The following is a 24,470-nucleotide window of genomic DNA, read 5'->3' on the forward strand; positions in this document are numbered from 1 at the left end:
GAAGGCATTTTTAAACTGAAAATTTGGTTTTAGTGTCAGGGTTCCAATTATGTTATGGTCAATTAGATGTCCTCACTAAGATAGCAAAACGAGAATGTGTGTGTGTGTGTGTGTGCACGCACCATAGCCTGGGTGAATCAGGTGTGTATGGGTACATCCAAAGCGAACAGCATCCATCAAAGGGGAACGTTTTGGCATGTGGTGAGACGCTGAAGTGACGCGGCTACAAGCAATAAACAGCGAACTGGGGAGAACCAGTTTTTTCCAGCTGAACACTTGAATAAAGTTGGGAGTGAGAGGGAACAGTAGGCCACTCTGTATAAATTAATAACCTCCTGACAGCCTGGTGTGTGTCTTTCTGTCTCATTTTGTTTCTCTACAGATTGATCACCATGGGGGCAATTGCAGGGGTGTCACACAAAATGCTAAGAAACACAATCAAGGATTGTGTAGTTAAATGTATTTACATTGGCATAAAGTGGAGTTTCACTCATGTAAAATGATTAATTATTAAAGTAAATCTTTGTTTTTACATTTTTTTAGTTGCATTTTACTCTAACCAAAGTCTAACTTTGTTTGTGATGGAAAAGAATGATTTTTTGAGCGTTATTGTGGCTTCAACGAATGATCATTTAATTTCTTTCCAAGTCAGAAGAAAAAAACATGGTGACCAATACCACAAAGGGCTCTTTGGTTTTATTCTTCTCCTTGCGTTTCTACTCTTCCCCATTTATCACATCTACAGATGTAGATGTGATCAATCCAGACTTGTGCTTCTGAAAACTCTGAAAACTAGTTGGAATTATTGTAAAAATTATGCACCATATCCTAACCATTTAAATCCAACCATTCAAAACCAAGTGTATCATTTTTGAAATGCAGGTTTTTAAGACTTCTACATCATCAGTTTGATTTCTTCCCCCTGAAAAAATTAAATAAAAAAAAATGCACAATGCATTTTAAATAATAAATGCCTGATGTAGTAAATACGATACAAATGTGAACTTCTTTATGCAATTTCAGATTTATTTATTTTTTGTATTAGATCAAAAGGTTCCAAAAATAGAATTTTCTTCCAATTGTTTCATGGTTCATGGCTAATAACTAATATTCAACATTGCTATCAATACATTTTTCAAAAAATGCCTCTCTGTGCAAAATGGGTTTAAAAACATAAACAACTGTGGGATACTGTTTGTCCGTGATTTGAACCGCGGGACAAATTGTGGCAGGATCAGCCTGATATTATTTGTATCCCGCTGTAACTTTACTGTATAAAGAGCAAACATCTCCAAAATGTCAGGAGTAGTTAGCCAAGAAGTGTTTGTGAACTAAAAATCAAGAATGTGGGATTCTGTTTATTTGGAGAGCCCAGCGCTGCTCCCGACGAAGGGAAAACCAATTCTGCAGGGGAGACCTGCCTTGACACTTGTGCAGGTGAAGCCAAAGGGAAGATAAGCTTCACCATATTGTCTTGTCTTTGGCTTAGAATGAAGTTGGTTTGGAAACATATTTGGCGATGCTTCATATCCTGCTTTGCGTTTGCGTGCGAGCCCCGTCAAAAACCTGTCAATTATGCTAGCAGTGTCCAAGTATTCATTTTCTTTTTTTCTTTTTTTCCCCCCCAATACTGCGCCCCTCCTGCAATGGCTCTGCGCCCCCCCCCCCCCCCCCCCAGGGGGCGGGCCCTACACTTTGGGAACCTCTGAGCTAGAGGAATATGTTTTTGATTGCTGAGGCAATGTTTTGTTTTTATCAAAAACAAGAAGTCAAATCTGTGAGTCAGTGGTGAAAAATTAGATTTGCATTAAATATATTTATAGCTTTAAACAGTATAGAGGACTAAAAAGCGTAGTATTGTATGTGTCCATTATTGGGAAAAAAAATGTCAGATCAGCCCCAGAAACAAAACAAGGCAATCACAAAGCTCTGTAGAGAAATATATCTCAGGTTTATTAATAACTTTCTTCATTTTCAAAACTCATTAAGACAGAAATTATAAAACAGTATTTACACCTTGTGTCTATTTATATTTAAGTTAAAGCATGCCAGAGAGAATGAAGGACAATCAGTATTTTTTCCCAAATGCCAGTCGCTCCATTCGCTCTGTTCCCAAATTTAACTCGAGACAAAAAAAAATAAAAAAATAAAAAAATTTATTACCACAATCACTAACAGTGTTCTGAGGTACAAAAAAAGAAAACACCCCCCCCCCCACATTATATAGGCACTGACAAACACATTCATGTGCACCATAATAAACCCAAACCCAGAACAATTTAAAGCAGGGGTTGTGGGATGGGGGGCCACTCAAACATGAACATGGAAAAAAATACAGTCCTTTGAAATAGGAGTGTGTGTTTGCGTGTGTCTCTGTGGTGTTTAAGTAAAAAAAACAAGGAAGAAAAAGGAAAAACAGGAATGAACACACAAAAAAGTAGTCATTAAAAAGTAGTGAAGCCAACACAGCAGTGAGAAAGTCCTTTAGCTTCTGTGTGGACAGGGGAGTGAAATTATTGCAGTCACTTGATGAAGTCAGTGATAATATGATTATGAAATTTGGGTTACCAGCAGCATTGTGACACAACTGTGTGTTGTGTGCTGCTTCTGTTTTTAGACCACAAAAACCATGGACTCTTTGAATCTTTGTCACTTGCAAAATTCTTACTTTTTGCCTAAAAGACAAGAAATACAAACATTTCTTGGAAACGGAGTAAAACATGAGCACATGAAGCTAATGCAGATTCAAAAGTAGAACTAGTGTTTACTCACTGGGGCTTGTCATTAAAGCGTTGGAGAGGCTGCTGGTTTTCTTTCAATATTTGATTTAAATTGGTGTCAACTAACCTGGATAGTTGATTGATGAATAATTAAATAGATGACTTCAGTTACCATTTATTGACAATCCTTCCCATTAGCGTTATCTAGTGGCATTTTAAGTGTGAAAAAGAGATGAAAAATCTCATTCAAGCAGCACTTTTTTTCCTTCTAAATATATTTCCATGTGCTCAAATACATTCACAGCCTGCTTGAAATGCATTTCCCCAAAACTGTTTAGCTGCAATATTTGCACAGAAGATGCCAGCCAACAGCCACAGCCTCTTTATAAGCAGCATCAGTGCTGTACTTTAGTCTTTGGTAGGCAGTAACATGCAATTAAACCTGCCAAATAAATGATTCAAATATACAAGTCACACTCACAAAGCACCTGGTTTGGTGCAAAAAGTTGTAGGTTTGCCAACTGAGACATAAAATGCATCATCTAACATTGAAATGTTAGAGGATCACTTTTGTATTTGGTGAAAGAAATAAAATAATAATAATTTGTGAAACAACATTAAGTCAACTACATGTAACTACGTCAAAAATGTTTATTTTCTAAAGACACTAAAATTCTAATCATGTGTTGCACTTGCTGAAGTTTTGGAAATTTACTGACCTCTCTGGCCTTTCCCACCACTGCTGAAACTCACTTTCATTGACATCTCACTTCAACAAGATAGGAAATTCCACAATAACGGAAATGCTTTTGGTTTCAGATTTCCTCATCCAGAAAACAAGTAGTAGTAGATGTAGTAATACTAATTTCTTCAAATTTCAAAATCATTTTTGCTGCTGGGTGTTATGTTAATGCTCCCGATCTCAAAAACCGCAACAATAAAAGGAAAAATCAATTTTTTTTTAACACCAGCTTGTGATCATCTTTCCTTTCGCTTGCTTCGTATCATACTCCTGGTGTCCTGCATATCCCAGAAGACTTGGTCACATCTTTTAGAGCAAAGCTGGAAACTTGTTGCTTGTAAAAAAATCTTTGCTACTCAAAGATGACAGAAAAAGTAAAGGCGGTGCAACCATAAACTTTATATCATCTTCATCTTCAATGAAGTTGTGCATTTATTTTTACTGTTGACAACTGGAGGAACTGCGAGCCCAAGGACTGCCAACCTGTTTATCAAAAGACAGCCATGAGCTAATGCATTCACAATTTTACTCTAATTGGGACCTTGTTTTACTAAACAAACATCAAATTATACTAAATAAAAAACTTGCAATTCAGACTGCAAACTCAAAAGGAACCTTTTTGCTGTGGTCTTAAAGTAGATTTATTTCCTCATAAACTTTTATATAATTATATTTTCTTTGCAACCAGAGAAGTCACCCCTGCTGGCCATTAGAAAGAACACAGGATTAAGGCACTTCCACATTGGGCTTATGTTTCAAACCTAAAGGCTATGACCATCTTTTAAGTATAGCCTAATAAAAAGTACCAAAAAGTGAACATCTGTTACATGTAGTTGTTAGTGTGTAAATAAAATTCTACAACGGGTGTCTTAAAAGCAGCAGAGTATCACAAAATAAAGAAATACCCATGAAACACGGTTGTGCTCCTGTTAGAGTTCAGGGAAAGAAAAATCCACCAGAAAACAGATTTTCAGATTCTTCTTTAAGACGTTGTCTGAGCGTACAGTAAAATATAACTGGTAAAATATAACCAAAAAACACACAAACAAACAAAAAAACCAGACAGAATGTGGCTAATGTTGCATTTGGAGACACAAATACAAAAACTATGTTAGAGTGACCCCCTTTTCCTACATTAAAAACAAAAAGCAAACCCGAACATAATCACTGAATGGAAAGAAACATTTTAACATGTAAAATCTCCCAAAACGGTGAAATAAAATTGCATTTTCTCCCCTTCAAATCAATAGGAATATATACACGCATACACAGACATTAAACTCAATAAATAAACTCTCAGATTTCTTAAAGTATTTTCCAGTCAGGAGGTGATCAAGCTTCTCACTTTTGGTTTCTGCTCCCAACAAGTCAGATGATGGCCAGCTTTGGTCTCGTACACGCAAACTCACGCACAGACACAGACTACCCATCGTCTTTAGAAACAAAACAAAACAAAAAAAACCAAAAAAAAGTAGGAAAGGATTCTTTGCTCTCGAACGCCTTCGTCTCTGCAACCCATCTAGAAACTCCACGTCTGTCCTCAGAGGAACAGAATTAAAGGTGACACAGATATGGCATTTGGAGAGCAGGGCAGCCACAGTTAACGTACCCTACATATTTAATTTAACACATTCAAAATATTCATGTTGATTGTCTTGTTCACAATACAGACTGGTGGTCTATCAGCGGCAAATCTCTTAACAACTCTGGGATAAAGGCTCTGGGCTACCAGCTGTTTCTATGCAGGAAACAAGGAAGAGAAAATATATCTCTATAGATAGAAATCCACCCCATCCCCATCCTCATTTAACCACAATATCCCCCCAATAAATATCTCACTATAAATTTCTATGGTACACGTATTACTTTGTGTGAACTCCGCAGACATGCTCGGGTTGTCTTTGTCCTCTAGCTGTATGGAGGAGGGGGATGCAGGTTGCTACACATGCGGCGATGGGCTGGTTTGGGGCTTTCGACCACACTTGCTTTTACGTACATCCGGAAATGAGGAGGAGGGCGGAGTCTCCCTGAGTCTCTGATTAGGGACAGTGATTTAGAAGCAACGCACACTCTTTCTCACACACACTACACCACACACACTTAAATAATCGGTAACACCTCTGAACGAGAAATGGAGGAGCTTTCTGGTCCAGACAAACAGGTCCTTCAGATCAAGAGGCATGTGCAAACACTGACGCGATACTAGTTCCATCGATCGGTAGAGGTGTGGAGACTTTGGTATGTGTGTGTACACCGATGAGCCCAAACATTATGGCCGTAAATATCCTGTTCATCCTTTAAGCACAGTCAAAATGTTTTGGCTCATCAGTGTGTGTTTGCTCTGTGTGTGTGCGCGATTGTGTGTGTGTGTGTTTAATCTTTGCATATTTACACAGTATGAACGTGGCTTGACTCTTTGGGCCTCATCAGCTTGTGCCTGCATTCCCACTCACACAAACACGCACACTCACACACAATCCTCCCCTCCTCGGCATACAACCGGGCGTAGTAGTGCACGTGGGCCAATGTAGGAGTATGGAGGGCTGGTACCAGTGGAGGCTGTCAGATTCTGTTCTCCACCTGGCTGTGGTGGTTGCCTGTGTGTGGCGAGTTCTGCTCATTGAGGAGGAGAAGCGTCGTCTCGTCCGGGCCGTTCTCCGTAGGGGTGGAGTCTGCTCCCAGGTCCGTAATGGTGGTGTTACCGATGGTGGTGGGAGGCGTCTGATCCATACGAATAGTGTTGTGGCTGCTCTCGGGGGACTGCGGCGTGCTGTCCAGGCGAGATGCCATCAGGCCGTTCTGGTACTGAGCTCGTGTGATCTGAAAAAATGAGGGATAATGAGAATAGTTATCATTCTTAATATGTTAGCAAAGACCTGCACAGTTGTATTTCTATCAGTTACTGAGTACTTTTAAAACTGCATGCCAACAGAACTTTTCAGAACTGTATGTCCTGGAAATTTCAATTTTAAAGACCAAAGGTGTGCCTGCATTTTAAACAGAATTTCTGTCTGACTTTACGAGAAATTGGATAACGTCACTGTGATGTCTAACTGGATCAATGTAAGGATAGTGCACGTAACTGTGTGATTTGTGCAGGAAACTCTGTACTTCTTTACTGACAAAGAGGCTAAAGTGAATCATTCCCTTTGTTTGCTGCGTGTGATGAAAAGTTTTTTCCTGACGCTGCAAGGAAATGTATGTTTCTGGTCAGTCCATCTGTTAGACTTTTTCCCTATCACTATATTGATTGTGGGACATCACCACAGCACTGCCATCGTTCACCACACTTGCTGGAGTCTTCTGCAAAGAAAGCTGCACTCTCAAATCCATCTGTATCAACTGGGAATCTCTGAACTCCATTGAAATGCTGGTAAAGACCCACACAATCAGGCATTTGTGTCGGTTGCACCAGGTAATCAGAACTGAGAGGAGCATGAGAAGTAAAAGTAGTAAAAAACGACACCAAAGACACCATTCCAGCAGCTGTGATGTCACTTCTTGCATGCACATCTGTTTGTGAAGGCAATAATGGCGAGTGTAAATCAAGTGCAATGCTTCGCTGATAGGTCAAAGCCTTATTTTTATTTTAAATGCCACCTGATATAAAAATCAGAACTATTTTTAGCACTTGTTCCCAGAGCTCCTATACTTTTGAGAACTTCATAGACCCATGTCTACATATTGTAGCTGTTTACCGTCACCAGTGTCACAAATCTCCAGAAAAACTGGTAACATAAGCTCATTTCATTCACTGTATTGGTGTAGGTCCTTTAGCTTGGTCTGTTCTGCAGAGAAGAAAATATTTATGATATATTTCTTTGCAGTGATGCGAAACCAACCGTTAAAAGTGTCCACTGCGGTTACGGTCTTTGCTTCTAATATATGATTTTGATGCATTTCTTCCTCTTCAACCCCTTTTCCCGTTCAGCAAGCTTTTCACCCAGTAAGAATGATAACAATTCATAGTCTAAGGAGCTTGGAAAGAAAATCGCCTGGAATTCTTTAAGTTGCTTGAAAACGTTTCACCTCTCATCCGAGAAGCTTCTTCAGTTCTAGGGTCAAATGGTGGAGAGTCCCAGATTTAAGCTCTGTGGGAGTGACCCACCGAGAGATACAATGGACCCCCTAATGATCCTCTAACTAATCACATGAGCCAAGGTGTGAAAATGGGCGTGGGTCACAATCAGCCAGGGTTTCAGGTGAGCTCATTGTGAAAACTGGCCCCACCCCATCACGTGATTTCCTGAGGTCAGATGGTCCAGGATGTGAGTGGGCGTTAAGGTGTCTGGGAAGGGATCTCAAAACTGGATCATAGATGGCAGACAGTTGGTGTCGTAAACCCCCGCCTCTGTTCAAAGATGGTCGCTCACAGTGGACATAAATGGCTTCTTTCACTCCTCTTTCAAACCATCTGTCTTCTCTGTCCAAAATGTGAACACTGGCATCCTCGAAAGAGTGACCTTTGTCCTTTAGATGCAGATGGACTGCCGAGTCTTGTCCCGTGGAGGTGGCTCTTCTATGTTGTGCCATACGTTTATGAAGTGGCTGTTTGGTCTCTCCAATGTAGAGGTCTGGGCATTCCTCACTGCACTGTACAGCATACACCACATTGTTAAGTTTGTGTTTAAGAGTTTTGGGACTCTCCACCATTTGACCCTAGAACTGAAGAAGCTTCTCGGATGAGAGGTGAAACGTCTTCAAGCAACTCAAAGAAGTCCACACGCTTTTCTTTCCAAGCTCCTTAGATTACGATGACCCGGATGACTGAGAACCTTCACAGAGATAAATATTCATAGCACCATCATGTTCTGAAGCTACTGCATTGGTTGAATGACCACTATTTAGATAGCCAAAGATAGTAACCAACACAGGACCATAAATCCTGCATGAACTTTGGAAAGGCTTGTTCAAACCCACTCCACCCACTCCCCATGAACTGGTTAAAAAGTTAAAAATGGAATTCTAAAACATAATTTAGACTCTGGTCCTTATGGCGGAAAGACTTCCCCTAAAGGTTTCTAGTCCCTGGAGAAAGATTATGTGGTGACAAAAGGCCTTGATTGTTAATTTGGAGGTAAGAAAAAAAAAACAAAAAACAACCTTGGCAAACTGTAGGTCAGTGAGGGCTCGGACGTAGAAGTCTGGTATGTACTGCTGCATGGGGATGCTGTTGTTGAGCTGACTGTTGCTGCCGCTGACCGAAAGTGACTCCATCCGGTCGGCTCCGCTCATCGAGGCTGTTCGGTTCAAGCCGCTGATATGGGATGGTGAACGAAACTCTGCAAACACCCACACACATGCAGGAAAGGTTAATAGCACCAGGTCCTGTTACGCATTTAAAGACAGGGTTGTGTGATAAACACCTATCGGGCCAACCATGCCGTTGGTTGGGCTTGATGTTACTGTTTCAAAGCCTTTGATGGTGGAGACCTCAGAGGCACAAGATGCAGTGTAGCTTCAAATGCAGGTTAATATAAAGAATAATTAACGAGTGAGAGTGATTACTGACACACAATGTGTAATGGATGCACAGCAATAGCAGCAGTAACACCTAAACAGAAATAAAGTTAAACCTATGAAAGTAAAGGAGAAAAAAGGTAGTTAATATTTAGGTATTTAATCCACTCTAAGCACCGAAGCAAAGACGTGCATCCTGCTGTGGTCAAAGCCAACAACATCTAAAAGTTTTCCAAGAGCACCATCAAACTTATTAAGGACTTATTAAGAGAGCTGAAAGCAATATTTGACGCTGTAATCTGTTAAACATAAGTGTGAGTCAATGTTTAAATATGTGTCACATTTTCAAGTGATAACTCACAACAAACTGCTGAAAACCTCAAATTTTACTGTTCACTGGTTAGTCAACAATTGTAAAACTTTCCAGGTGGAAATTCCCTGGACAAAACTTTCCTACATTCAATTTTTGATAGAAGAAAGGTTTCTGTGTTTAGAATAATTAATATTTCTGTGTGACATATTAAAAAAAATGACTGGACTTCTTTAATTTTGTTGAAGACAGTTCATCCAAGAAGCTTCTTCAGTTCTAAGAGCAACTGGTTGAGAGTCACAGAAATTTAAGTCCTATTGAAAAATGTAAAAGATTTGACTTAGAATGAAATAAAACTGAGAAAAACATAAAATACTCCCAGTCAGAGCTAATCAATAATAAACTAATGGATTAAATGACACATTATTTCAACTCAAGAGCATATGACGTATAGAGTTACATACAATAACCTCCACGGAACTCTATAAAGTGACACATAATAACAATCATAATGTAACCAGTACAGCTTAGCCATTAGTTCAGCTCATTTTAGCTCTAGATGGCCATAACATGCAGCATGCACCTCCCACTTCCCTCAGACTTGTTATGTTCACCCTCTGCTCACTCATAGTGTAATCACAATGATGACATTCACGGACGTCATCCAGCTGATGATACTCCTGGATGTGTCACACACGCGCTTCACACGCAAGCTCATTACCAGATGTGTGTTATTACCAGTTGGCGTGAGTCTTCCAGTAGGGGGCCTCAGTGAGTCATAGGAAACGGTTTTACCTAGACATGTCAAGTGTGTTAGCTTTCAAGAAATTGAGCTCTAAAGTTAATCCTGGTTGTCTATGGCTACTTTTTAAGTTAGTGGTTAGATGTCACTTCATCAGGAAACAATAATTGTCTAAAATAATCATTTTAAGATCCAGTAGGGAACCTTTCTTTAGTTGTATCCTGTCAACTTATTATGCAGCCACAACTGAAAACGACACTCAACCACTCACAAGTTAGCACCCTATTTAATTTCAAATCTTTCTTTACATATAAAAGTACCTTATATAAAAAAAAAAGACATTATCCCATTGATCTGTGAGAATTATGAATTCTCAACTTGCATCATCTTAGTTCTGTGAAACTGTCATGTAACAATGAAGGAGTGGATCTGATTATCTCAAGGGAGAGGAATGATAAAGCATATCCGGCTTTATTGTCGAATTTTTCCTAAATACATCATGATGGTTTTTTTCTTAATGTATAAAATTACACTTGAAAATGAAACAGGAAGCTCATAAGGAAAGTGTTTAATGAGGTCATAAGTTTCTCCCCCATACATATGCTCTCTGCTAGCTAAAAACGCAAGTGCTAAAGATAGCGATACCCCGGCCCTCCCTGGAAAGACACAATTGAAAGCCTAAATGGGAAAAGTATGAACCAATCATGCTGTTTGCCTAGCACATACATAGTTTTACAACCATTTCAGAGGTGTGGGGACAGGGATAGCTCTCTACTCATTATTACTCATTTAATGACATAAGTAAGTGTCATTTTTAACCTTTTTCTTGACTTACTGTGTTCAAAATGTGCTCAGTGGTAGGATGAACAGAGCCACTCTTTAGTCTGGATTGAGTTATTAATGATGCTTTGATGTTATAAAACTGTGCCCACGTGTACTAAAAACATAAAAGTTTTAAACCTTATTGTGAGATCTGGGCCCGTATCCCTAAAGATTCTGAGAATCCTCTCAGAGAGCTCCTAACTTAACCTAAAAATTCCTTGCCAGGAGTTTTAGCTTAGAAGTGATTCCAGAACATTTTCAGTGAACTCTGAGCAAGGAATGGATGGAAAATCCTATCTTAGTGAGGAGGTGTGGTTGACCCCGTTGCTAGGTATGAGTCATCATTTCAAAAGCCGTGATTGGTTGATCCTACAAGTTTGATGGAAATGAGCTTTTGGTGATAATGAGCAAAGGATGTACCCTCAAATCAATAAACATATTATATACTCTAATCTTATGCTGACTGTAATTGTAAATAATATTTCACATTCAAGAAAATATCTGGAAAATGAATAGTAAGCTGTAGGGGTTATAGCCATTAGAATCTAAAATATGTGAAAACTTAAACTCATTACACCCTGTTCAAATAATGATTCGTGTCTTATTTGCTCATATAAATATCCTAGCTGGCATATTTTGTACTTTCACTCCCATATGGACCCCGTTGAAAACAAGATGGCCTATCTCAAGGGGCTGTCCTTAATGAAGTAGAAATCACAACGTTACAAGTCCAGTGTGGTCTTAACGAGGGTAACATGGCTCAGCTTTTAGCAATGTCTGTGATTGCAGACCCAAGTCATCACTGCTGCATTGTTGCATTTTCCCGGTTGCCAAATACCTCGGGGTTGTGATTACTTTCGTCTCCGGTGTAATAGCGTTGTGGCGTCGAGTTGGTGAAGTAATTGCATCTCTAAGGAGATCCACCACAAACATGATTCCTGCACGATCCAATCTGTAGCATCTCAATAATTCCCTGTCATCCAGTGTTTGCAGGACATCACTCCTGCCTCTTCTGTTGGCCATTTTGTGCAGCTGCTTAGGGGAACTCCTAAGCCACTAAAAGTCCTCTTCCCTGCTCTTAGCAGATCTTGCCTTAGGAGCCCTTTTAAGCGCTAGGAATCTTGAGGAATAGCTTTTATATTAACTGGGATTGTCGTGTCACTTTTAGGGGAAATTCTAAGAAAACGTCATGACTCTGAGAATTTTCTTAGAATTTGGCCGCTAGGAGCCACTTTTTGCACAAAGATTCTTTAGGGATACGGGCCCTGGTCACTGTGTCAAACCCCCCAAAAAGTCTCCTACTGGATCTTTGAGAACAAAACTCTGAAAATTTTAAAAGAACTACCCTCTACCTGTGAAGTAGTGCTCGCACAGTGAATCGGTGCTTTTAACAGTAAGGCAGACAAGTGATTGGACCAAATTCTAAATAACAATCACCATACACCCATTTTAATTTTTTTTTCTTACTGTGCTTTAAAAACACTACAGTCTATTACAGCTATTAATATTCTTTAGTCGATTTGAAACGAGTGTTTTCGTGACATCGTCAGGTCAAGGACAACAAAAAGAGCTGAATTAAAAGGCTCACATGCTGCTTCTTAATAGCTCCACATTCTCCATTGAAAACAGTACGTCCAGATGAAGAGAATCGATCTTTTGGGAGCTCGTTGTGTTTTTCTTTTTTAAATTGCATTAGCAGTTATACGTAAAAACTCATGCGATGCCAACAGAAGACAACCCCATCTGAAGCTATCAGGAGCAGTGTGCAAAGAGCAGACAGCTTAACCCCCGAGGGGATTCATGTCCCTTCTGTGCATCTCATGATGTTGTCCCGTCCTTCTGAGTTTTATTTTAGATATGCCACGTGATCGTGTTATTCCCCCCGCATTCCCTCCCAGTTTAAGATGCGTGCTGACATTCTGGTTGATAAACTCTTTGATCAACTTTCATTATTTCAAAAAATTCGACAGACGCCAGTTTCACACTTGCATCGCCTCGGTGCTACTATGAATCAACGAATGTGCAAAATTAGCTTACTGTACAGACCAAAATCATTCTTTTTCTCTAACCACCAAGTCACAATATTCCACATCTCCATCATCCGTCTTCAAGTCTCTCCAATCTAGTTTAAAACACTCTAAACATACTTTACATGGATAACAGCCTAAAGCAAACGATCCAAAAACGATTTTGAAAACACCCTTAAAGACACTTTTGAGACAAATAAAAGGCAATTTGGGATTATTTTACACTTCATATAATTGAAATAACTGATGCTGCTTTTTGAAAGCAGAGCCTATTCAAATATTTAGGGGTTAAAAACGAGCTATGGCTAATATTTGGTGTAGAGGTTGTCAAAAGGTAAGTTATTGCCATTTTGGTTACACATGTGACTGTGACTAAACAAAGCTATGAGTACTAAAAAAAATCATTTTTTTCTTTTAAATGAATGCATAACACTCTAGAAATACTGGCAGTCGCTCGTGCTGTCCCTTAGCCTCCGAGCAGATTCACCTATGATAATATATGTGAAAATCCAAGATGACTTCCTCGGTTAATGCATTCCCAAGATTACCAGAAAACCTGACTTTTGACTGGGGCATCGAGTTCACTGGGTTTCAATCAATTTAAAAATCCTACTTTGCCTCATTCTCGAGTTCACAAAGTGGGCTGTGGTAACAACACAAACCAACACCGTTCAGGCTGAGAGAGAAAAAAATAAAAAGATTTAACGGATTTTTACAAATAAGTTAATTTAAACAGAGATTAAGTTGTTTATAATGAAGTAAATTTAACTTAATGCTGGCCTACATTAAGAAAACACTCATTTATCATCTTCTTCTTTCCTCCTGCTCATTTACTGCCCAAAATTGTAACAATAAAATACAGATGTAGTTTGATCTGAGGTTGCTTTGGTTGATCAAAGAGTTTCTTTGCCAAAAAGTAGCTGTTAACCTCTAAATCTTTGCTCTCCTTAAAGGGCAAATCCGCCTTGAATCACACAGAGAAGAAAGCTAACGCTGTACTTCTGATCTGTGGGCTGAAACCTCAACGTGCTGCACCTTTGGGCAATCAAATGGTGATGTGAGGACAGGTGAGGACTGAGCAAAAATTACAGGACTGTATATAAAAGTCTTATCTGTGATCTATTATTTAAACCCACAAAGAGCACTGCCATGAGAATTTCTCTTCTCTTAGTGATCCGGCATCAATTCGCCCAACATGTACAACAGAGTCAAAGCTAGTGCCCCCCTCTACTCAAGCTCTACCCATCCACCCAGTACCCATGTGTCCTTTGTGTTAAAGGACCCAGACATGCCGGCGTTTACCTGGCAACCGAGAGAACAGAGAAAACCTCTTAAAGGAGAGGCGACGAGGACGATGTGCAGCCACTGGGAGAGGAGAGAAGGAAGGAAAGAAGGATAGAGGAGGTAATATTGATGAGGAGAGACAGAGGGGGCAGAGGAATGAAGGCGAGGGAGGGACAGTCAGTGAGAGACAGATCTGCTTCCAGTCTGGACAAGGACATGCAAAACCGGGAGAAACTCTGCTCTGCTCCTCAGCTCTTTCTGGGACAGTGGCGCGGCTGCCCCTCTGTTGGTCTTCCTTGGTCTCTTGTGTTCTGGGGGCCTCTGGATGTCTGGAGTCTTGATCTCCTTCATATCTGCTTCATGCCCCGGAGGACGGGGCTGTGGCGCGCTCATGCTCACAGGTGTACACACGGATGCTCACACACACACAAACTACACCCTTTTTGGCTCCTACCTCACAGCACACTGTGCGCTGTCGATCTTACGTGCTGCACAATAATGTTTAATATTTAGTATTTACTGTTATATTCCCATAGATCATCGTGATGTTGTTTATTGTATTGCTCTCTTTTTCTCCTGCTTGTTTTCTCTTTTTTCTTTCTCAACAGGTGATCCAGGTGATTGATATATGTATTTTTTGTCTGCTTATTTTGTTGGTTTTTGTTTTTTGCCCTTTATCCCCGTCCCTCTTCCCTGCTGTTTTTCTTTCCCTTTCTTTTCCCCAGTCAAGTCGGTCCCGTATTTAACAAGTGAAAATAAAATAAAATAAACAATAAAAGGTGAATCAAATAGACCATTACAGCAAGGCTGGGATGGTCCATTTGGTAAAGTAAATCCGTGGGGCATCTTTCTTCGCCTTTAGACAATAATTCTGATGGCAAAATAGCCAAACGTGACAGGAAAAAAAAAAAAAGTCATCAACAAAGCTGTTTCACAATCACTGTTGCAGTCATTTCTCCTTTCAGATACATGTGATATCCCATGGCCTCCGTGAACCCAGAACATTATTTTTTTTAATGCTGAATACGTGCAGAAACACATGGTACAATGAAGACATAGTTCTTGTTAAAGGGATGTGAGAAACCTGAGCGTGCATTACATGTTTGTAACGCTTAAGCTACATGAAGTACGTGACCTATGGTTACTTCTAATTTACCAGCAGTTCACGTATGACAAACAGCGAGTTTTCAGATTTGTTTTTCAAATATGAAACATGTAATAAGTTACTATGAGGTGCACCAAGTGTTTATGAACAAATTATGTGAATCCGATGAAAATGTCTCAAGCACAAAACGTTTGTGACTGTGTGCATGAAAAAAAGCAGTAATAGAAACTCGCACACGTACAGTTTCCTGTTGTGACACATGATGGTTGACAAGCTGCTTTGCACGTTCCCTCCTGCCAGCCAACAATTTTAATAACATTAATTTTTTTTGAATAATAAACAATTTAAACTGTGTTCATGCATCCAGATCAGTTTCACTGGACTTCGGCACAGATTCCAGAGGCACCAAATGTCAATAGAATATTGTTATTGGCCAATATTCACCATATTTATTGATATATCAGTCGGTATCTGCAAATGAGAGAGCCCATCATATTTATCTGTTACTGAATCAGTTGTGATTGTTTATGTTTAAGTATTGTGCGGTAAAGAGCTTAAAGTCACGTGGGAATAACATTCAACACTGGTCAAGGTGTGATGTTTAAACACTGGTATCAGCACACATTGGTGCATCCCTTAGACTGCTGTCTAACGTATGGGACCTGCAGGTGATTCACTGGTTGAGATCATTTTCATACTCAAAACATTCAGTGACCTCTAGTGTCCTGATGTTGGTGGTGCTATGATTCTGGAAGACACCACTCCCATCAAGCTAAAAATGTTTCAATGTAAGTTAAAGGTCAGTGATTTGCAGTAACACAAAACACGGTACCAAAAAGCTCTCCTCGCTCTAGTTTCACGGGTTTATTTTTTTCCTTTAATTTGCCACCAGACTGTATTTTACGAGCCCTTTGAAGTTGCCAACTGTAATGTTTTAAACTGTGCACCAGGTGGAGCTGGAAGACTTCTAATTCCTCTCCAAGGTGGGAATAAAGTGCAGGAATCTGATTGGTGATATGTATGTTTTGTTTTTTGTTTTTTTTAAAAACAAGACTGAATTTCAGGAACCTGGGGGACGGGCCAAAGAAGAGTGCTGTGTACTTTTGTGTACTTTTAGATGCTTTTTCTTTTTTGTCCCTGTAAATGTTTACACTTTGCTCTGTAGTGGTTCCTTCTTGCTATTTAACTAATACTAATACTACTAACTAATAGAACTTTACGTAGTCAGCTGTTAAATGTATTTAATTTGCTTATCATATACTACATATGATAAGCAACATGCTGTGTCGCACTAAAAAGAAATCCTGGGCCACATAATAATGTTGCAAAGCTGTCCGTCTGTACCAGCTGAGATATTGGTGTAATGCTCTTTGTGTGTGTGTGAAATACAGTAATGTGTTCTGGACTCACCCAGTGTGGGAGCACTGAGTGCCATGATACCATAGTATGAGAAAGGTCCGGTCTCAAACTTCATGTTCTCATTTCCAGCCTCCACCTCCACTCGACCCTGCAAAATCAAGACAGACGTTTATGTTTTTTAACAGTTAAGGCTGCAACTGTTCATGTGGATTTACTCTGAAAACTCATCCTCAAGCCTTGTGCTGAGCCACATGCAATATTTCAGAACCAATGAAAAATTAAGGCAGACATAATAGATGATTTAAAATATCTATTTCTATTTAAATGACCGCAGCATTTCGGAACATTTATGTTCTTAGATTCCAGCTATCCATTTAATCTGAAGCTAATGTTTCTATGCCAAAATAATACAAAAGACCTTACTCATTTTGACATAAATGCAGCGAAACATAACGTGGCTCTAAAATTGCCTCATGACTTGAGGCATGTAAATGTTCTGTAGTGAATCCTTTGGGGCTGTGCGTATTAGACAAGGTCATATCCTCACGACAGAACTAAACTTTCAGCAAACTGATTAAACATATGTGTGAAAGAGAAGGAGAGAGAGTTTTTATTTAAAAGGCATTTATTTATTTCCTATTATTCCTGTTCTCGCTAATCACAGGCTAACAAGTCACTGTTATCGTATTTTCACTGCATATAGTACTGTGTATGACTGCGTATGTGACAAATAAAATTTGAATTTGAAGTCCCTGCATATGCTGTAGTGTCCTTGGGTAAGACGCTAACCCCAGTGTCGGTTATATAACAACACAGCAGTGGTGGGTGTGTGTGTGTGTGTGTGTGTGTGTGGCGCACCTTAAAAATAAAAAATTTACTTTGATTTTGTCCATCAAGTATTTCAAAGCCTTATCCAGTTTGCCATCATGTATGACAATAAAAAGGACGAATTCCTGATATTTAAAAACAGACTCACTGGCTATGTTTGGTCATTTTGATTAAAAATATTACTGGAGATACTGATTTACTTTCTGTTAAATCAGTCAATCCTTTCCCCTAATTAAGTCCTAAAGCACTGGAAGATCATAATTTCTGCTGAGCAGCCCTGACCTTTCTTTTCTTTTCTGTGAAATTATACAAATTGGCCTCTAGAGGGCGGTGCAATAGCAGGTGAAAAAACCGTATAGCAGTTATTAGTGACCATACTCGGGAGATGTTTTGCATCACTTGTGGGAAGAAATAGGTTTACTCTGGGCTTGATCAGACGTCAATAAACACTGTGAAACATGATACACATCTGGCAGTGCTGCTGTCTGCAGAGGGAGGATGTGATGCAATGGAGAGAAAGGGGAGTTAGAGTAGCACAAGTTTCTTTGTAAAGAGATATGGAAGAGAGATTAGGGACACACAGAGGGAGATGGAGGGATAAGAGGACAGAGGACAGGACAGAAGGGGGTTAAGGAGGCCTCTGTTTTGGAGGCTGTTGGCCCGGATCGTCCTGCTGGAATGTGTGAACTGCAGCAACAACACAGCACAGTTAATCCATGCTGCCATCCCTCCTTCACTCCATCCTCCCACCCCGCTGCAAATGGACTGAGCTGATGAAAACATAACAGGTGGTAAAATAAAAGGACAACAAAAGAAGGAGATGGGCACAGGACAGAGGGTGGGCCGTGCTTACAGCAGTGACAAATACAGCAGGACAATTAGCTTAGGACTTAAATTCTAACATCTGAATGAGCTTGCTGTTAAGTGTTGATTAAACCTAATTTGGAATTTTTGTGCAGATTTTAAAGCTTCCAAACACAGCAGCCATAAAATATTTTATGTCTTTGGCTAATATTTCAGTTTAATGTTGAAATGACATTAATAAAGTGTCAACTTTACCAAAAACAGAAGGTAAGCACTGCTCTAAAAATGCAGGTTTGCATTCATGTTTCAGGAGTTTATTAAGGATTTATGTGGATAGAAATGCATATCATCAGCATGTAAAACCTGCAGACACAGATTAATAACTCAGCAATCAAAATCATAAAAACTTAACAATCAGAAATGATTGTTTTAACTTAATTATCTGTGGATTTCCCTTTAAGACCTCCTGGTTCACCACGAGCAGCCAACAAACACAATTAGTCTGATATAACCATCCATTGTGCTATTTTAGGGCGCGTGCCAATTTAGAAACCTGGCTTTGTTGTTACAAGAGATGAGAGGGAGAGAGAGTGTATCCGTCACTGGAGTTAGCAGGTGGGCGGTTTCGATCGCAAACTCTCTGGTGAATTAAACTTACAACATCGGTCTGAAGCATTTCACAACTGATGTCAAAAGTGATCAGAACAGAAATCTACACCACAGCCTAACACTCTAGAAACAATTAGGACACCAACCACATACAACCTGATTCGTGTATCCATATTTAGTCTTGTTTACCTTTTTGAGGTCTCGCTCTTCCTAAAATACTCTGTTTGCTCTCAAAAAAAAAAAGACTATTTCATCATTGCTGTGCCAATTCTTTATTTGATCTGCAAATAATTAAATGATTAATCTGGTGATTGAATGGATAAAAATGCTGATTAACATAAACACAGATGAGAGAAAGAGTGAAAGAAAACAGTAACAGTAAGACACACACACACACACACACACACACACACACACACACACACACACACACACACGATTTGAGGTTAACTGGGTTAAATTCGTTACATATGGTGCTGATGTGTATTCCTGTGAAACTGTGTGTTATACAGCGAGCTGACGAACTGAGGGTGCAGAGGGGGTAACATCTAAAGGACAATAAACAATGACCAATCATCTGCTGACCTGTCAGGTGATTAATTATTTGACACTTTGTTTGCTTGCTAACTGCAGCACAGGGTGCCTCGAGGTTCCTCTTTATCTGAAACTGCACAGCATTTTTATCCTTTCCCCATCCCAGAGACAATGTGCGACTTTTTAATTGGCAGACGCTTTTCTGAAGTGTAGCTTTTAACCATCACGCCATCATATGTCATACAAAAGTGAACCAATTATCACCCTACTGGGGATAACTGCAAATAGTGCCAGCAGATTAGCAGATTTGAGCACAAAGAGATGACGGTGATAGTTTTCGCACAGCTGAATAAACGTCAAACAGAAAACTGATTAAACAGAAGTGCGAGATGGTCGAGAATTTGCTCCAGTGTCCTGTTATATATTACGGAGCAAGGAGCAGACGGCTGAGTTTATTAAAGTCCACAGACACAGCTGGTGACGCAAATCTGAAGGCTAGACCGTCCCATTTCACAGCTTTGCACTTCCGACCTATTCGCTCATCAAAGGCCCACGTAGACCGCGAAGGACGGGTCCTTGGAAGGATGCGTCCTAGGAATTGGGACACAGCTAAGAATGGGAAGCTACTTTTTACAGTGTAAAATCACAGCTCCCCCCCCCCTTTTTTTTTTTGCCAGACTCATGTATTTTTCAGTTCTACACAGAGTAAAGTACAACAACAAAGTACAAGTGATTCTCAAAAGAAACACATGGCTTAAAAAGAAATGTGACAATTCATGGATGCCAAAGACAAGCAGCAGTTGTAACGGTTATTTGAATCATTATGTTTTATTTGCTTTAAGCTTATTCTATATACTGAATGAGGGTGTTGGTAAAGTTTCATTTAAAGAAAATGTATTTGTATTTGAAGTGGGGGTGTCCTGACAGTGACCTGTCTGAGTGTATTCCAGTGAGAGTTGTGATTAAAAAAAAAACCTACAAATTATAGTTTTGCACTAGTGCATCTAACAAATGAAAGATCACGTGTTCGATCCCAGGAGGAGACATGAATCCATTTAGGGCTGCATTAGCAGAGAATTAAATATGCAGCACTACCTGCTGTGGCGACTCCTTGTGAATAAGGGAGAAGTCAAAAGTCAGATCAAATGGCTGTGCAAATGTTAAACATGTTTTGGTGACTGGTATTCAGGTACAGTCACACCTTCAGGCTTGTCCTGGATACTCCCACATGGCTGCATGCTACAGTTTACAAGCCAACATTAACATGTAATGCTATTTGACCTTTTAGATTAAATTTGTATTTCAAGAACATGTTTTGGGTGGATGGGGGCAAAATCAAACTACATTTCCCAAATCAGGACAATCCTTCCTCTCAGTGGGCGAATTTTCATTTTAGCTTTATTTTGAAGGCTACATTGACTTGGCACGACTCCCTTTGGCAAAATGTCTTGGTCCAAATTTGTCTGGTTAGAATCATTCACACCTGCTCACTGCACCCACAGGCTCCTGCAGAGTAATCGGAGGTCGAATGCCTTAATCAAGGACAACCCGCTACCCGCTACGAGCAGACATTCGCTGCAAGCCTCCTCTAACTGTTCTCCTTTACTGGCAAAGCAGAAAAGAAAACAAACAACCACCAGGAAGATTCGACATCCCTCGAACAACTCCTCTACCGTTGCCCCACAAGTATACAAGGTTTACAGTAGCGAGACTTCCTTCTATGACTGCTAATGAAATTGTTAAACCTGCTCTGCCACCAGCGTTTTGCCTCTTACAAGTATATCAGAGCTGTGAAAGATGTCAATCATCTCCTGGCATGTTAGTCATGTCTGTGTGTATGTGAATACTGGCAAAGGTCAAATAGTGAGCTTGAAACATATGCATGCTAAAAACCAAACCAAACCAAACAAACAAAAAAGAAACACACATAGAAACATGCTGAAGCTTGACTCCGAGCGACATAAGCCACACACGCTGCTGGACGGTTGGTGTTTAATTTAAATGGAGGTTAACGTGGGAGGGAGGAGAGAAAGAATAGAAACAGAGGGAGGCAGAGGACAAACGCGAGAGGTGTAAAGTCTGCCGGTGCTCTGATCAGACCCGACGTTAAGCAAAAGCACAGTCATGACATGAAAACATCATGAAAGCAGAGCACTTTCATTAGCCGTGCTGGTTTATTAGGTATCAAAGTCATTTTTTTCAGATTTGGGATATGAGAAGAAAGTCTTTCTTAAAAGTCTGTCAGATCTGCAGTAAAAACTGTCTCAAACCTTAATTACGAAACCCTCTTAAGCTCCTGTATGAGATAAAAGCTCAGACTTTCTGCTCTAGTCTGCCCAAAACAAAGTGAGTGAGAACCATAAGTGACACTAGCCTCGTGGTGATCAAACCACTGAGAATACATTTTAAGAGCAGTAACATTATATTTCCAGAAAAAAAAAAAAAATCTTTAAATGTTGTTGTGAGCACTCTGTACTATTAGGAACTATGTTCTCTCTGGTGTTTATCTCTTACATATCTTGATACTCACTGGACTTCCATAAATCAAATTCTTTGACACAGGTGAATCAGTCTTATCTGCCCTGTTGCACAAAATGTTTTCTTTCTGACGTCCTTCATTGCTCGAGGACTCTTAAGAAAGGCTCAAGGAGTAGGCAGGTGCACTGCTTTAAAACACAAGGGAAACATTTAAGAGTCTAACTGTAAAAATGAATGCAGCACAGAAACACTTTCATGCCGATCATCTTTTTTTAAATAACCAAAACTGTAAAAAATGACCATGTTACTGTGTGAAGCAAACGATTATTTAAACCTTTATTTAAAAATCTAGTAGAAGTCAAACTGGAAATTGCGGTCAAGCTGTGGATGAAGGAATTATGCATAAAACACGTGTATATTTAGCAGACCTGCAAAAAAGGCTGAAAAGATTGGCTTTGAATATTTCTCCCCTAAATATTAGTTTCAAACAGCTAGTACATTTTCAGCCAGCAACTAGCTGAAAATTAAGGCCCATCTCAGGCTAAAAGGAACTTCACTGAAGATCACCATTCAAGGAAAGTTTGGAATAATCTTCAGAATTTAGAATGTCTGATCCAGTATTCGTGAAAAGCGACGTTTTAACAATGATTAATTTTTATGTTCATTTGTTTTCTAGTTAATATTTAGCACCTTGTCCTTTCACCAAATACATGAAAACCACTTTGATTAAAATTTTCTTCACACACAGTTCCTGAATGACTGACGAGTGATACTTGAGAGGAAAAAAGGAAAAATTTAAAAAAAAAAAGTGTCCTATAACAGTTACACACTTCTCTTTGTCTCAGAGACGGAGCCTGTCCTTCCAAAAGGACAACAGAAACAATTGTCACTACATGGAGCTCTCACAGGCCATAATTCATAAACATACACATCATATGGGCCTTACTGCAGAAGAAAGAGACCCACAACACAATGTGTTAGTACACCACAATTTGCTTTAGTTTCCGAGGGTGGTAATAAACCTCAGAGCAACACATCTCGTGCTCATTTCTAACTAACTTTGAGCTGTTCAGCTATTCAGCTTAAAGTTCAACGAAGGTGTGTTTTCTGGTTGTGTGTTTTTGCTGAACTGTAGGTGGGTCTTGGCCAAAGTTCAAGCGGCCACGTTAGGACTCATCAGCACTGTGATATTTGTCAGTAACGACAGCTTATGCATCAAACCGATCTTTGTGAACTTGAATGATCATTTATGTTGTGCTGCGACTGCTAAACACTTCAGTGACAAAGCATAGCAATGGCAGTGTCAAGGAAGCAGGACTTCAAAAAGAAAGGAGGAGTCAGTGAAAGTATGACAGCAGAGGTTAAGAGGTTTAAGAGAGCAAGGTGAGAGAGGATGTCCTGGCACAGAGTTGAAATGAGGACCTGATGTCACTAAAGAAACATTTTGAGGACCTTAGAGGACAGACAGGAGGGGCTCAGGGAAAGGCAGCCATCTGCTGTGACATATTTAAGGTTCAGGAAAGAGAAGCAGTTTCAGATACACACACGGCGACCGGAAGCGTTTTATCAGAAATCAGGGGAAGCTCCGCAGCAACTAAGTCTATAGCAGTGTAACAGAGGGTGGCTGCATTGGGTGGCAGAAGTCACCCAATGCAGCTCTAACTGTAAGCTTAATCAAAAATGAAAGTTTCAAGCCTAATCTTCAAATAGAGAGGCCTCCTGAACCCAAATCTGGAGCCAGTTCCACAGGAGACAACCCTCGTAGAGCAGAATATTTATTAAAACCTAATATGAAGTATATCAACAGTTTATTTCTAATTAGCTCTTATTTTTGTACTACCTGCTTTTGTTTCTTATAGTCAAGGAAAATCATTGCTGCCATCTCCACCCTCACTCCTACTTTTACACTCTGGGATTAGGGCTGTGCGATATGACCAAAATCTCATATCCAGATATAAGACATCTATCGTCCCGATAACAAGATATAAATCACAAAAATTTAACATTTTCTGTAAATTCTGTGAATCTCAGGCAGCTCGACTTGCGTGAAGTGTTTCCAGCTGGGCGTGGTGTACCTGGAGTAGCGTGAAAATATATATTTTTAGACATAAGTTGTAAAGGCCGCCGTTTTCTTTGTGAGTATTTATTGCACGGCGTGCTGCGGGGAAAAGCCTGTTCTAACGTTTGAGTCTAAGGTTTATTTTTTAGCACCTGACGGTCTTTTTTGCTTCTCATCCGTCAATACTCTGCATACTAGTTCACATGATTCAGTTTATTTTGAAAAGTCTCTTGAGCTTTATTGTGAAAGGTTTATGTGGAAACTAAACAAGTGGACACGCGATGGTTTTACCGTCGTTGTTGCTAACGACAACGCATAAAAACAGGCGCTTGTCCATCTGTAGTGTGGTTATATTAAATATAAGAGAAAGAGAGAACTTTAGGACATTAATATAGCCACTACAGCGACCATCAAAATGATCAAAAAATATTGCCATAAACAGTTTATTTTGCGACACCACGAAACAAACGATAGCGTAAAATGAAACAATAGATGTTTTTATATCGTCATCCGATATATATCGTTATATCGAACCGCCCTATCTGGGATAACATAATGTCTCCCACAAGAGAGAAAACCAATAAACA

General features: G+C 39.7%; 1 protein-coding gene across 2 annotated transcripts in view; it reads right to left on the bottom strand.

Moving 5' to 3' along the window:
• Positions 1 to 1,951: 1,951 nt before the first annotated feature.
• The window catches only part of cnnm4b (cyclin and CBS domain divalent metal cation transport mediator 4b), a 50,290-nt gene continuing 27,771 nt past the window's right edge, over positions 1,952 to 24,470 (bottom strand). Inside the window, exons 5-9 of one of the 2 annotated variants that reach the window (XM_085367519.1) lie at positions 16,623 to 16,719; positions 14,126 to 14,188; positions 9,971 to 10,027; positions 8,566 to 8,744; positions 1,952 to 6,282 (exon numbers count right to left, since the gene is read on the bottom strand). In XM_085367519.1, the coding sequence (XP_085223645.1) occupies positions 6,025 to 6,282; positions 8,566 to 8,744; positions 9,971 to 10,027; positions 14,126 to 14,188; positions 16,623 to 16,719 (654 nt within the window). In that variant the 3' untranslated portion in view covers positions 1,952 to 6,024. The remainder of the gene's footprint in view (positions 6,283 to 8,565; positions 8,745 to 9,970; positions 10,028 to 14,125; positions 14,189 to 16,622; positions 16,720 to 24,470) is intronic. The other variant, XM_085367518.1, reaches the window with a different exon arrangement.

Source organism: Diplotaxodon limnothrissa, linkage group LG12 (assembly GCF_057381915.1).
Source record: "Diplotaxodon limnothrissa isolate DT_005_m linkage group LG12, D_limnothrissa_male_GT1.1, whole genome shotgun sequence".
NCBI classification, from domain to species: domain Eukaryota; kingdom Metazoa; phylum Chordata; class Actinopteri; order Cichliformes; family Cichlidae; genus Diplotaxodon; species Diplotaxodon limnothrissa.